Source organism: Molossus molossus, unplaced genomic scaffold, assembly GCF_014108415.1.
Source record: "Molossus molossus isolate mMolMol1 unplaced genomic scaffold, mMolMol1.p scaffold_m16_p_18, whole genome shotgun sequence".
Taxonomy (NCBI): Eukaryota; Metazoa; Chordata; class Mammalia; order Chiroptera; family Molossidae; genus Molossus; species Molossus molossus.
Window position 1 is genome coordinate 27,799,246 of NW_023425353.1, and position 15,399 is coordinate 27,814,644.

At 43.8% G+C, this 15,399-nt stretch overlaps 1 protein-coding gene across 3 annotated transcripts in view; it reads right to left on the reverse strand.

The window, feature by feature from the left end:
• The window catches only part of TMEM40 (transmembrane protein 40), a 34,216-nt gene extending 25,505 nt beyond the window's left edge, over positions 1-8,711 (reverse strand). For all 3 annotated transcript variants that reach the window (XM_036266912.1, XM_036266911.1, XM_036266910.1), the window contains exon 1: positions 8,561-8,711. In XM_036266912.1, the coding sequence (XP_036122805.1) occupies positions 8,561-8,688 (128 nt within the window). In that variant the 5' untranslated portion in view covers positions 8,689-8,711. The remainder of the gene's footprint in view (positions 1-8,560) is intronic.
• Positions 8,712-15,399: the final 6,688 nt, after the last annotated feature.

Below are 15,399 nucleotides of genomic sequence, written 5' to 3' on the forward strand. Positions count from 1 at the left end.
CTTTTTCCAGCTTCTAGAGGCCACCACATTCTTTGGCTTGTGGCTCCTTCTTCCATCTTTAAAGCCAACAATGTCAAGTCAAGTCCCCCCATTGAACATTACAACCTCAGTAAGGACTTACACAAAGACATAGAAATTGTAAAAAAAGAACGAGTCAGAAATGAAGAATACAATAACTAAAATGAAGACTACATTAGACAGAATCAAGAATAGATTAAATAAAGCAGAGAATGGAATTAGTGATTTGGAAGACAAGGTAGTTGAAAACACCCAATTGGAACAGCAAAAAGAAAAAAGAATCCCCCAGTCCTGGCCAGTTTGGCTCAGCAGTAGAGCATGGGCCCATGGACCAATGAGCCCCGGGTTTGATTCCAGCCAAGAGCATGTACCTTGGTTGTGGTTTGTCTCCAGCCCTGGTCAGGTCATGCAGGAGGCAACCAGTCGATGTGTCGCTCTCACGTCAATGTTTCTCTCCCTTTCCCGTCTCTCCCTCTCTCTCTACCTGAAGATAAATAGAAAAATATCCTTGGGTGAGGAGAAAGAAAGAAAGAAAGAAAGAAAGAAAGAAAGAAAGAAAGAAAGAAAGAAAGAAAGAAAGAAAGAGAATCCCCCCAAAATGAGGATAGTTTAAGGGACCTCTGGGACAACATCAAGCATAATAACGTTCACATAATAGGGGTACCAGAAGAAAACAAAGAGCAAGGGATTGAAAACCTATTTGAAAAAATAATGACTGAAAACTTATCTAGCCTGGTGAAGGAAATAGACATACAAGTCCATGAAGTGCAGAAAGTCACAAACAAGATAAACCCAAAGAGGCCCACCCCAAGACACATCATAACTAAAATGCCTAAGATTGAAGGCAAAGAGAGAATCATAAATGTAGCAAAAGAGAAGCAGTTAGTTACATACAAGGGAGCTCCCATAAGACTGCTAGCTAATTTCTCAAAAGAAACTTTGCAGGCCAGATGGGATTGGCATAAAATATTCAGTGATAAAAAGCAAGGACCTACAACCAATATTACTCTACCCAGCAAGCCTATCCTTTGGAGTTGAAGGACAGATAAAGACCTTCTCAGACAAGAAAAAGTTAAAGGTGTTCACCACCACTAAACCAGTATTATAAGAAATGTTAAGAGGGGACTTCTTTAGGATGAAGAAAAAGAAAAAGACAAAAAATATGAATAAAGTGGCAATAACTACATACCTATCAATAATCACTTTAAATGTAAATGGATTAAATACTCCAATAAAAAGACATAGGGTAGCTGAATGAGGAGGAAAACAAGACCTGTATATGTATATGCTGCCTATGAGTGACCCAATTCAGATAAAAAGACACACAGACTTAAAGTAAAAAGATGGACAAATTGGAAGTTACAAAATAGTCAAGATAATGTTAAGTATAGCATAAGGAATATAATGGCCAATAAAATTATGATAACGATGTATGGTGCCAGGTAGGTACTGAAAATATTGGGCAGAACACTTTATAAAGTATATAATTATCTAACTACTACGCTGTACACCTGGAACCAATACAAAATTATATTGAAATTAAACTGTAACTGAAAAAAAAATACATAAAAGTAAAGGGATAAAAAACATTTTATTTAATGCAAATGAAAATGAAAAAATAGCTGGGGTAGCAACACTTCTATCAGACAAAGTAGACTTTAAAATAAAGGCTGGTGTGGTTGAGCTCAGTGGTTGAGCGTTGACCCATACACCAGGAGGTCACGGGTTCAATTCCCAGTCAATGCACCTGCCCAGGTTATGGGCCAAATCCCTGGTGGGGGACATGCAGGAGGTAGCCAAACATCTCTCATCGATGTTTCTATCTCTCTCTCCCTTCCTCACTCTCTAAAATCAATTAAAAAATTAAAAAAATAAATCAAATATAGGCTATAACAAGATATAAAAAAGAACATTAAAAAAATATGCTTTTATTGACTTTTTAGAGAGGGAGGAAGGGAGAGTGAGATAGAAATATTGATGTGAGAGACATAGATCAGCCAGCTGTCTCCTGCATGCCCCCTACTGGGAATCGAGCCTGAAACCTGGGCAAATGCCCTGACAGGGAATCAAACTGTCAGTCCATGAGACAATGTTCATTCCACTGAAGCAATAATGGCTGGGCCAAAGAAGGACATTTTATGTACAATAGCCAAAATATGGAAGCAACTTCAGTGTCCATAAATAGACAATTGGATAAAGAAAGTGTGTTAATATATATGATGGAATATTACTCAGCCATAAAAAACTTTACCACTTACAACAGTATGGATGGACCTAGAGGATATTATACTAAGTGAAATAAGTCATACAGAGAAATACAAATACCCTATGATTTCACTTATATCTAGAATCTGAAACACAAAACAAAACAGAAATAAACTCATAGATACAGAGAACAAACTGATGGTTTCTAGATGGAAGGGGGATTAGGGGAATAGGTGAAAAAGGGAAAGGGATTAAGAAGTATGAATTGGCAGTTACAAAATAGTCACAGGGATTTAAAGTAAAGCATAGGGATCATAGTCAATAATATTGTAATAACTGTATGTTGTCAGAGGGATACTAGAATTATTCGGGGGATCACTTTGTAAGTTATATAAATGCCTAACCACTATAATGTACACCTGAAGCTTATATAATATTGAATACCAATTGAATTAAAAAATGAAAAGCAAAAACAATGTGTAATTTAAATTTTACAAAAATTAAATTTAAAATATAGTCAGAAAACCCTGGCTAGTTTTGCTCAGTGGTTAGAGAGTGGGCCTGTGGACCAATGAGTTGTGGTTCGATTCCGGTCAAGGACACGTACCTCGGTTGCAGTTCATTTCTGGCCCTGGTTGGGGTCGTGCGGGAGGCAGCCAGTCAATGTATCTCTCTCACATCAATGTTTTTCTCTCTTTCTCCCTCTTTCTTCCTCCTTCCACTCTATCTGAAGATAAATAGAAAAAAGTCCTTGGGTGAGGATTAAAAAAAAGTCATAAAGTGCTGAATTTAAGAGTTCAGAAAAATAATGTTAGGCCAGCAAAGTTTCTTTCTTTATCATCTCCCTCTTCCGTCTTCCACTGTTCACAGCCCTTCTTCTTCTTCAGTGCCCTCCCCCTTCCTGCTCCAGACTCACCTTACGCCCTCTCTCACCACCAGCTCCCCAGGTTGGGCAGTCTCTCTTTCTCCAAGCTAGACTTCTACAGAGTTGCAGCCAGGCTTTCAAAACTGAGCCCCAGAAAGGAAAAGAGACTTGCCCAAAACCCCATAGCAAGGAGTCTGGATATGAACTCAGATCTGAGGCTGAAGTCCAAGCATAAGGGTAGGAAGCAAGATGCCACAGCTTCCATCTCCTCTGCCATTTTGTCCCAAGTTTGTCCTGGCAGTTTGAAAACAACCCACACTGCCTTGTCAGCTGACCACAAGCTAGATGGACCTGCCATGAATCTGGGTGAACCTTGTGGCCACAGATCACCCAAGGATGCAGCCAGGGCCTTGGGTTGCCCCTGAGGAATGGAGGGTGGTACCTAGGCTGAAACAAAAGGGTGCAAGGGATAAAATTAAGTTTGTGCAGAAAGGGGATGAGTGGGCCCAGCTGGAAGGTTGTTCACACAGAAAGACCCGCGATTGTTAAAAGACACTCTGAAAGGTAAGTTAATGTTAGCATAAGCATATAACTGCATGTTTAGCACATTAGTAGATACACGATCAGTGTTTGTTAAAGTGCAATATAAGCCAGCAAGGTGACAGAGTTACAAAGCAAAGCTAATACAGCCTTAGTCATATTAACAGAAGCACAGAGTGTACAGTAAGAAGGTGACCCACATCCCACCATCACCCATCCTGGGTTAAGTCCTGGGTCCTGCATGAAATAAGATCTGGACAAACAGAATCCAGAGGATGTGGGGGTACAGAGATAACACCCAAGTGGCTGGTGAAGCAGGCTGCTCAGCATAGGGATGGGCACTGCATGGACAGACCTGGTCATTATTCCCAAGTTTCTGCAGGACTCCTTCAGGACAAGGGGACAGGTGGTGCTGTGAGCCCAGGGGTGGGGTAAGGACCTTGGGGAGCCACCAGGACAAATGCCAGTTCAATATACAAAAGAGTTTGTTTTTTTTAATTCTCACCCGAAGATATTTTTCTATTTATCTTCAGACAGAGTGGGAGGGAAGGAGGGTAGAGGGGAGAGAGAGAAACATCGCCAAGAGAGACACATCGATTGGTTGCCTCCCACATGACCCCAACCAGGGCCGGGGACCAAACCGCAACCAAGGTACGTGCCCTTGACTGGAATCGAATCCGTGACTCTTTGGTCTGCAGGCCGACACTCTAACTGCCGAGCCAAACCGGCCAGGGCATACAAAGGTTTTTTTTAATGACATCTATTTTGGGGTGATTATGAGCACCTTACCATGAAAGTTGGTGAGCTGAGGAATGGCAGGGGTTGGCTCAGATGTCCTTAGCTCAGAACCCATAATAATAATCTCCAAAGTGCAGGAGGAAAATATTAGTTCATCTATTTTGACTTAATTTTTGTTGTTGTTACTGTTTTTCTACTTAACTTTTAACTAAAAATAGATAATAGTATATAGTTTAGCTCTGAGGTGCAGCCTTGGCCATATGGCAGGCACCAAATGTTATGTCCCCAGAGGCCAGTTGAGCTCGACAATACAGACAGGTCTGCTATGGCCACATTTTCCATTTTCTACATTCAGCCTGTTTTGACATATTGTGGTGTACCGGTGCTGGGTTGGGTGGGTTTGAGGATCAAACAATACAGCTTGAACTGAATCAGCCCCTATAGCATGGACAAGTGGCTTTAAAGGATCCCTGCAAAGGAACCTCGAATGGCGATGACTGTAATCTAGAAAGTACAAACAAGCAGCAGGAAATGTGGGAGACAGACGCCCCTGCTCCTAGTTCAAGTCCTTCATCAGCCACATTACCGTGCTGAAAAAATAATGAATGGGATCTCTCACACAATTGCTAACTAAAATAATAATAAGAAGAAAACTATTTGAAAAGTAAACTTCTATCCACTATCATCAGTGAGAAAATGCACTCTGAGTGTATACTGAGCCTTGAGACATTAGCTAATGGTCCACAGTACTTGTATTTAATTTCTAAATCTATAAATATGTATACATTGGGGGTGCCTAAAGCATTTTTATGGAGACACATGCTCAATCAAAAAGTGTGATGACGACTGCTCTAGACCCTGACACCCAGCTAGATACTAGGGGATGCTATTCCCTGTTTGGGTTTTGGGGTCTAATCATATTTATATCAGATTTAGGGACCAAGAAAAACTAGGTGGGAGTGTGCCATCCAATGAACTTTTTTGAGGCCTTCCCAAATGTTTGAAAATTAATGGAAAGAAATAGTCTTAAAAGGTTTTCCCTGGCTCTGACTCCCCAAGATGGGTACCTGTTTAGACAGAGCCAGTCCAGTCTCTTTTTCATCCTCTCATCTAAGTTTCTCTATCTTTCTGTCCCTGTTCCTTTTCCCTCTCTCATTCTTTCTCTCTCTGTCTCTCTCGCAATTGGCAACAACAAAAACCAGAAAGGAGGTATTCAGTGCACAGAAAGAGCTTGCTGGCTCTTGAATGTCAGACAGACCTGGATTCAGTCCCCACCTCTATCCATCACTGACTGTGAAGACCTCAGGAAAGTCACATCCATTCTCGGAGCCTCAGAATCCTCTGGAAAAAAATGGGCATGACTACAACTCAACAATAAAAAGACAAATAACCCAAGCTTAAAGGGGCAAAGGATTTGAATAAACATTTTTCTGAAGAAGATATACAAATGGTCAATAGCACATTAAAAGATGCTGGACATCATTAGTCACTAGGGAAATGCAAATCAAAACCACAATGAAATACCACTACACGCTCATTAGGATGGCTAAGATAAGAAATACAGGTGGTGGGGAGATGATGTGGAAAATTGGAGCCTTCATACATAGTTCATGGGATTGTAAAATAGTACAACTGTTTTGGAAAACAATGTGACAGTTTCTCAGAATGTCAAACATAGATTTATCAAGTGACCAAGCAACTCCACTCCTAGGTATACACCCAGGAGAAATGAAAACTTACATCCACACAAAGACTTGTACATGTATGTTTACAGAAGCTTTATTCATAATAGCCAAAAGGTCGAAACAACCCAAATGTCCATCAACTGATGAACAGATAAAGAAATGTGATATAATCATACAGTACAATATTATTTGGCCATAAAGGGGAAGAAGTGCTGACACATGCTATAACATGTATAAACCTTGAAAACAGTATGCTCAGTGAAAGAAGCCAGTCAGAAAGGATCATCTATTGTATGATTCCATTTATATGAAATGTCTAGAATAAGCAAATTCATACAGAGAGCAGATTAGTGCTTGCCAGGGCGAAGGGGAAATGAGGAGTGACTGAAGTTATGGGGTTATTTTTGGGGTGACAAATTAGACAGTAGTGATGGTTGCACTACTTTGTGAATATACTAAAAACTATAGAATTGTACACTTTAAAGAGGTGAATATGCCCGGCTGGTGTGGCTCAGTGGTTGAGCATTGACCCATGCACCAAGAGGTTGCCGGTCCGATTCCCGATCAGGGCACATGCCCAGCTTGTCGGCCAAATCCCCAGTGAAGGGCATGCAGGAGGCAGCCAATTGATGTTGTTTCTCGTTGATGTTTCTATCTCTCTCCCCCTCTCCCTTTTTCTCTCTCTCTAAAATCAATAAAGAAAAAATATATTGAAAAAAATAAATAAAATAAAGGGGTAAATTTTATGGCATGTGAATGATATCTCAATAAAGTTGTTATTCTTTTTTTTTAATTATTTTTTTATCCTCATCCGAGGACATTTTTTCATTTTTTGTTCAGATAGAATGAGAGGAAGAGATAGGTGGAGGAGGAGGAGGAGGAGGAGGAGAGAGAGAGAGAGAGAGAGAGAGAGAGAGAGAGAGAGAGAGAGAGAAATATTGATGTGAAAGGAACACATCAAGTGGCTGCCCCCGCACGACCCCAACCAGGGCCAGGGACAACCGGCAACCATGGTACACATGCCCTTAGTGGGAACTGAACCCGGGTCTCTCTGGGCCGCAGGCTGACGCTCTAACCAATTAGCAAAACCTGCCAGGGCTGTTATTCTTTTTTAAAAAAGGATTTCACACATGGGATTGTTATGAAAGTAAAATAGGGCCTCTGGCAAGACCATGCCCAGCATGGAGCCAGTGTGGTGGCTTTACAAGGAGAGCAAGGCACAGGTGCCTAGTGTCTTACATGGCCACACTAGCCTGAATTCTAGGAATTTCAGAGCTAGGAGATTGTCTCAGTTTTTACTGATCTGCTTGGTTTGGATCTGAAACAGGACATGCCACATTTCACTCAATACACCTCCCCCTAGCACACACTCCTGACTCAACTCTTTTCACAGTTTCTAAACAAAACAATAAAATAATAGGCACAAGCCCTGGCCGGTTTGGCTCAGCAGTTAGAGCATTGGACTGCGGTCCAGAGAGACCCGGATTTGGTTCCTGCTAAGGGCACGTACCTCAGTTGCAGTTTGTCCCCAGCCCTGGTTGGTTCATGCAGGAGGCAGCCACTCAATGTGTCCCTTTCACGTTGATGTTTCTCTCTCTCTCTCTCTTCCCACTCTATCTGGACAAAAAATGGAAAAAATGTCTTCAGGTGAGAATAAAATAATAATAATAATAGGCACAAGATCATGTAGTATAATCTTTCTTGCCCCTCCCCCCCTTAAAAGGAAAATATATTGGCTTGAGGCCCAAAGGCCTCCTCTGAGGAGACAAGCTGGGATGCTCTGAGCAGAGGTGGCTTCCCCAATTTGTGATGACAGCCCAGGGGAAAGGGGGAGAGTGGTGCTGGGACTAAAGACTAGAGTGGGCGGGGGCCCCCCTCTAGGCCACACCACCTGGGTGAGCCTCTGACAGGCAACAGGGTCCCTTTCTCCAAGGCCCAGGTCTCTCTATTCAGCATTTTTACCCCACACGTGCCTCTGAGCCTGAACAGGGGAGACAACTGGCCTCATCCTTCCCCATCTAACAGTCCTGGCCCAGAGACCAGGGTGGCTTCCAACAGGAGGACAGGGGGTTGTCCTGCCTCTACTTGTTGGTCAAAGCACAGAGGCTGGGAAGTTTGAGGGGACATACCCTCACCCTCTAAAGCTGTTTGGTCCCATGGGACAGAGTGGGAAAAGCCTTCAGATATTTAGTCAGACCTTTCATTTCACAAATGGGGAAACTGAGGGTCAGAGAGGTCAAAGGGTTTTCTGAAGGTCCCACAGCAAGTTAGTGGCATAATCGGCAGTTGGCCACCTGCTATGCCTGGCTGAAGCCTCAAAACGACCCAGGAGGGTGAATATTTGTTATCCTCTCCTGATTTTCCCAGAGATGGAGACTGAGGTGCTCACCCAGCTGAAAAGACACAAAGCTGGAATTTAAATCCAGGTCCACCTAGGAATCACAAAACATCAGGCCTGTTGAAGAGCCAATTAAAATTTAACCCCTCACCCTGCCCCATGTCCCATTACCTGTGGTCCTGAGGCCTGTCAGGTACACGGCGAGCTGTGTGTGGACTGTGCTGATACCAGGCTGGGCAGGGGAAGAGGACTGCAGGAGAGGCCCTGCCACACCTCCGTGATGGGAAGGGGCGGGGCATGACGTGTCCCTGGGCCACACACGCTCACCCTCACCCAAATGGCATTCCTTCCTGCCAGTGCTATCAGCCCCAGGCCTTCCTGTCTGACTTGACTCTTTCCTATGACACCCCAAGAGCAGCAGATGGGGCGACCACACCCCCCAGACTGGCTCCCCTGGGTCATGGCTATGCTCTCTGTCTCCAGGGGGAAGTGATATGGGGAACTGTTGCACCACCCTTGGCTGTGCTCAGCTCTGGGCAGGGAGGAGGTAGGGCATCTCCCAAGTCTCCTCTCCACCTGATTTGGTGAGGCTGACTCAGGGCCCAGCCATGTGGGCCAACCTGCTGTTACTGCGAAGGGTGAGGTTGGGCAGACAGCAGAGCAGGGTGAGGGTGGGGGCACAAGGAGCTGGGGACTCCCAAGAGCAGACTGGCAGTGCCCTCTCCTGGTGAGGAAATTGGGCAAAGGCTAGAACATTCACTGCCTGTGCAGATGGAAAAACGCAAGACTGGAGGGGTGGGGACAACTTCTCACCGCAAAGGCCAGCAGTAAACCCAGCTCAGCCTGCCTCTGCCTCTTGCTCATTTATCAAACACTCTGAAAGCAGCACAGTAAGCAAGGCCTACACTGCCCCAGGGAGTACCCAGGCCAGAAGGAGACAGACCATGACACGCATGAGGGCAAGGCCCCAGAAGCTGTGAGCTCCCCGGAGAGCTTCCTGGAAGAGAAGTCATCCAGATTCTAAGCTCAGGCCAAAATCTTGGAGTCATCCTTTACCCTTTGCTCTCTCATACTCTGTGTCTGACGTATCTGAAAAGCTCTGTTGGCCTCACCCTCGACATATCTCAAATTTGGCCCCTTTTCTCCATGGCAACTACCCTGACCCAGACAATACAATCACTAGTCTCTCTGTTCCTGTCTTCAGCCCACCATCTGTTGTAATCACATCAACCAAAAGGATCCAGTTAAAACCCATCTCAGCTTGTACCTCCTTTGCTCAGCACCCTCGCAGGGCTTCCCCTCACTCAGGATAAAACTCAGGTTCTTGTACAGCCCTGCACAATCTATGACCCACCTCCTGCTCTCTCTGACCTTAATTCCTATGACTTCCTCTCTCCCTCTGCCCTAGCCACACTGAAACATGTTCCAAACACTCCAGTTAGGCTCCCTGCTCAGGGCTTTTGCGCTGGCTGTTCCCTCTACCTAAAACGCTTTCCCCCAGCTACCTGGCTCCTTTCCTCACTTCTTCAGATCTCTACTCAAATGTCACCTTCTCCAAGAGGCCTTCCCTGGCCACCATGAATAAAGTGGTAACTTCCAGCACTGCCTTTCCTCTCATCCTGCCTTATTGTTCACCATCTGACATATGTATTTTCTGGTTATGTCTATTTCCTTGTTATGTATTTGTTTGTTTCAGGATCCAGGACAGTGTCTGACACATAGCAGGTGCTCAATAAATTTTGTCGAACAAATACGTGACCTGAAAGGGTAGCCTGAGAAACATTCCAAAGACATTCTACGCAGAGGGAACCATGTGTGCAAACATAAAAGCTTAGAGGCAAGAGGCGTTGCTTTGTTGAGGACCTGTGAATAATTCAGTACAGTGGGAGAGCAGGGGCCTTGGGAGCTGGAGGAGAAAAGAAGGGAAAGCGAGAGAGGCAGAGCCCCAGAAGCCAGACCAAGGAGGCTGGATGTTATGCTGAGAGTGATGGGGAGCCACGCTAGAGGGACACGATCAAGTTTATGTTTTAGACAACAATTTGGCTGCCACATTGTGGATTGGTGGGGAAGCTGTGAGAGGCTGGCATCCGGTGAGCACAAGCCATAGCAGGGGAGATAAGGACAGGGTCAGGGTCACTGCGCAGTCCTAAACAGTAGCCACAGTCACTCATGGTTATGGAGCCTTTGAAGTGTGGCTCGTCAGAATTGAGATATGTTGTATTTCGCATATACACACTGAATTTCAAAGATGTGGCATGAAAATAAAATATATACAGTAGCTTATTAAGAATCTTTGTACTGCCCTGGCCAGTTTGGCTCAACGGTTAGAGCGTCAGCCTGCGGTCCGGAGAGACCCGGGTTCGGTTCCCGCTAAGGGCACGTACCTCGGTTGCAGTTTGTCCCCGGCCCTGGTTGGTCGTGCGGGTGGCAGCCACTCGATGTGTCCCTTCACGTCGATGTTTCTCTCTCTCTCTCCCTTCCTCTCTCTCCCTCCCACTCTATCTGTACAAAAAATGGAAAAATATCCTCGGGTGAGGATAAAAAAAAAATCTTTGTATTGATTACCCATTAAAAATAATGTCTCGGATATATTGGTTTAACTAAAATATATTATTAAAATTAGCTTCATCTGCTTCTTTTTGCTATTTCTAATGTAACTTCTGGAAAATTAAAATTTTTTCAGAGGTACACAGAGCTCACAGTATATTTCTATTGGACAGCATTGATTCAGAGGGTAGAATGGACAGGGTTTGGTGGTCAATGGGCCGTCGGGGTAAGGGAAACCCTTGTTCTAATTGCAAGTCTCCACTCTCCTCCAATTGCTACTTTGTGATGGCAGCATGGTCTAGAGGCAGAGAGATTGGGCCACATGGATGAGCCAATAGAGTTGGTTTTTATCTCTACATAAGCATATACAAACCATTCATATCTTCACAGTAAGAACTATTTAGAAATAGGTTGACAGAATAGACAATGAGACCTCTGTCTTGGAGGTATGTAAGAAGAAACTTGAAGACCATCATTAAGCAGGGGAAAGGAAGTTAAACTAGTTATTCTCAAAACGTGGTTCCTGGACTAGCAGCATCAATAGCTCCTTATAGAAATGTAAATTCTCAAGTCCCATCTCAGTCCTACTGAGTCACAAACTCTGGAGGTTGGACCCACAATTTGTAATTTAACAAGCCCCCAAGGTGATTCTGATGCCTGCTCCAGTTTAAGAACCAATGGACTAAATAATATTTCCTATCATATGAAGGTTTCTATGACTGGCACATAGTAGATGTTCAAAAAAAATCAGCTACTACCTTCTGTTGGCCTTCTAGTCCCAAGTTAGGATACTTCACCCTCTCTGAGCAAATGCAGAGTTTACCTCTTGCAACACCTGGTTGTATGTGAGTTTGGCACAGGATGGAGGCACAGATTCAGGCATTTCCTGTCTCTGCCACAGGCAGCTCCCCAGGCCATGACAGAGCTGCCAGAGGTATAAGGGAGGCCCCAGCTCAGCTCCATCCCAAGGTGACCTCACTGCTGTGTGTGTGTATGTGTGTGTGTGTTGGGGGAAGTTGATTCATGAGACAACCTCCCACTGTCCTGTGGGCACAGCTGACAGCCCCGGGGAGCCAGCTCAGCAGCTGAGCGTGACATCCGGCTTCTCTGCATTCCAGAACTGCCAGCCTGGGGTCCACCTGACTCAGCAAGCACGTGCACTCTGGAGACAACAGACAGCTTGGCCTCAGTCTCCACATCCATAAGAATGGGGAGAAACAACCCCTATCCATGGTGAGATTATTTGTATAAAGTACTGAGATCAGTGCCTGGACAGTCGGCCCTCACCACACCTTGGCATTCTTGTGATGAGGCCTGTAGGTGTAAGGGGAAAGAATGTGCACCTACTATGAGCACCCAGTTCCTGTCAAAGAGTTCCTAAGATCCTTGTAATTTCCTTCCTTGGTGGAGGTGATAGGACTATTTTACACAGAGCTCCTAAATTCCTTGAAATTTTCTGGGTGATGGAAACCTCTTTTGTTCTAATGAGGCAACTCTTGGTGGGCTCTTGGACAGCTCCAGGATAAGGACTGGTCACCAGAAAAACCAAGCCATTGTTACAAACTTAGAACTTCCAGTGTCTGGGGAGGGGAGAGAGGTTAGAGTTTGAGTTGATATTTAATCACGCCTAGGTGATGAAACCTCCATAAAAATCCCTAAGGTATGGGGTTCAGAGAGCTTCCAGGTTAGTGAACACATCCATGTGCTAGGAATGTGGCGCACCCCAACTCCATGTGGACAGAAATTCCTGTGCTTGTGGCCCTTCCAGACCTCACCCTATTTACCTTTTCTCTGGCTCTTCATCTATATCCTTTATATCTATATAACAAATCAGTAAACATTTTCCTAAGTTTTGTGAGCTTTCCTATTTATTTATTTATTTATTTATTTATTTATTTATTTTTTAATCCTCACCCGAGGACATTTTTCCATTTTTTGTTCAGGTAAAGTGGGAGGGAGAGAGAGGAACAGAGAGAGAGAGAAACATCGACATGAAAGGGACACATCGAGTGGCTGCCACCCGCACGACCAACCAGGGCCGGCCGGGGACAAACTGCAACCGAGGTACGTGCCCTTAGCGGGAACCGAACCCGGGTCTCTCCAGACCGCAGGCCGACGCTCTAACCGCTGAGCCAAACCGGCCAGGGCGTGAGCTTTACTATTTAATTACTGCACCTGAGGAGGAGGTTGTGGGAACCCTTGATTAATAGTAGGTCAGTCAGAAGTGTGGGAGGCCCAGACTTGCAACTGGCATCTGCAGTGGAAGAAGGGTCACGGAAATAAGCTCTTAGCCTTTGGGGTCTGTGCTAACTATGGGTGGTTAGTGCCAGCTTTGCTTGGTGTGAGGAGGAAAACATATTTGGTGTCAATACTCAGAATATGTCAATGTAAGAAACATTCAAACCTGTGAAGAACTTTTGTCAGTTTATTTGACCAAAACTGTCAACAATTGCCGGGAAGCAAAATCTCAACTGATGGAGATAATGCTCCAAAGAATGGCAGTTTTGCACCTTATTTTATACATGACAATCAAAAGCGAAGATGCAAGTGAGTTACATAAAATCCATTGGTGAGCCCTGGCTGGTTTGGCTCAGCAGTTAGAGCGTCAGCCCACAGACCAGGGAGTCCTGGGTTCGGTTCCCACTAAGGGCACGTACCTCAGTTGCAGTTTGTCCTGGGCCCCGTTGGGATCGTGTGGGTGGCAGCCACTCGATGTATCTCTCTCATGTTGATGTTTCTCTCTCTCTCTCTTCCTCCCTCTCTCCCTCCCTCTCTATCTGAATGTAAATGCCAAAAAAAAGAGAATCCATTGGTGATAGATTAGGGAGGTGGAAAAAAGCAAAGCAGGGAAACCTCTGGATTGGATGAAAAGTAAAATGATAGACACATACATCTTTTACATAGGTGGATAAAGGATAGTTAACAGTCAACAATGAACTCGAGCCCGGCTGGTGTGGCTCAGTGGATTGGCCATCATTTTATAAAATAAAATAAAATTTAAATACAATTTTACAAAATTATAAATGTATTAATTACAAAGTGAAACATAGTAACTTTATAGTGGAGAAACCTAGCTTAATTAAGACACAGCTTAGCCAAGGGACCAAGATTAACATCACTAGTCATACGATATATCAACATCATGGATCCCCTGATATAATGTTCTAGAAAGAACATAACACTACTTTTGTCATATTCTTGCCAAAAAATGCATAATCTCAATCTAATCATGATACAACTTTAGGCAAACCCAAATTGAGGGACATTCCGTCAAATAACTAACCAGTTCTCTTTGAAAGGATCAAGGTAATGAAAAACAAGGGAAGAAAGAAGAACAGTCACAGATTGGAGGAGACCAAAGAGAGATGTCAACTAAATGTAATGTGGGCCCTGGATAGGATGCTGGAACAGAAAAAAGGATATTATTGGAAATATTGGTGAAACCCAAATAAAGTTATGGTTGGATAAATAATCTTGTACCAATATTAATTTTCTGGTTTTCATCACTATAACATGATAATGTAAGATGTTAACATTAGGGGATGAAGCTGAGTGCAGGGTATACAAAACTCTATATTATTTGCAACTTTTGGTAAGTCTAACATTATTTCAAAATAAAAAGTTTAGAGCCCTGGCCAGTTTGGCTCAGTGGTTAGAGCATCAGCCTGCAGTCCGGAAAGACCCGGGTTCGGTTCCCGCTAAGGGCATGTACTTCGGTTGCAGTTTGTCCCCGGCCCTGGTTGGTCGTGCGGGTGGCAGCCACTCGATGTGTCCCTTTCACGTCAATGTTTCTCTCTCTCTCTCCCTTCCTCTATCTCCCTCCCACTCTATCTGTACAAAAAAATGGAAAAATATCCTCGGGTGAGGAAAAAAAACCCAAAATGTTTAGAGAAGATACATCCAAAACATTAGCATCCAGAAAGATTTAAATTAAAAGTATGCCCCTCCCAATTCAAAAAATGGCCAGGTAAATTCTAACCAAGAGAAAACAGGCATCACTGTATTTATAATCAACAAAATTGACTTCAGAGCAAAAAAAATGTTATTTTGGAAAAAGATGATTAACAGGTAATAATAAAGGAAATACTTCACTGGGATTTATAATAATTCTAAATGTGTTTATCTAGTAATAATGTATTATCTAGTAATGATATGAAGATATATTGAGCAAAAAGAATGGCTTTACTAGAGAAAATTGGCAAATCAACTACCAAAGTGGGAATTTAAACAAATTATTATTATTTTATCTTCACTTGAGGATGCTTTTCCATTGATTATTTTAGATTGAGTGGGAGGAAGAGAGAGAGAAATATCGATGTGAGAGAGACACATCGATCAGTTACCTCCCACATGACCCCGACTGTGGCTGGGGACCGAACCCACAATCGAGATATGTGACCTTGACTGAGGCATGTGCCCTTAATTGGGAGTTTGCAGGCCAACACTCTAACCACTGAGCCAAA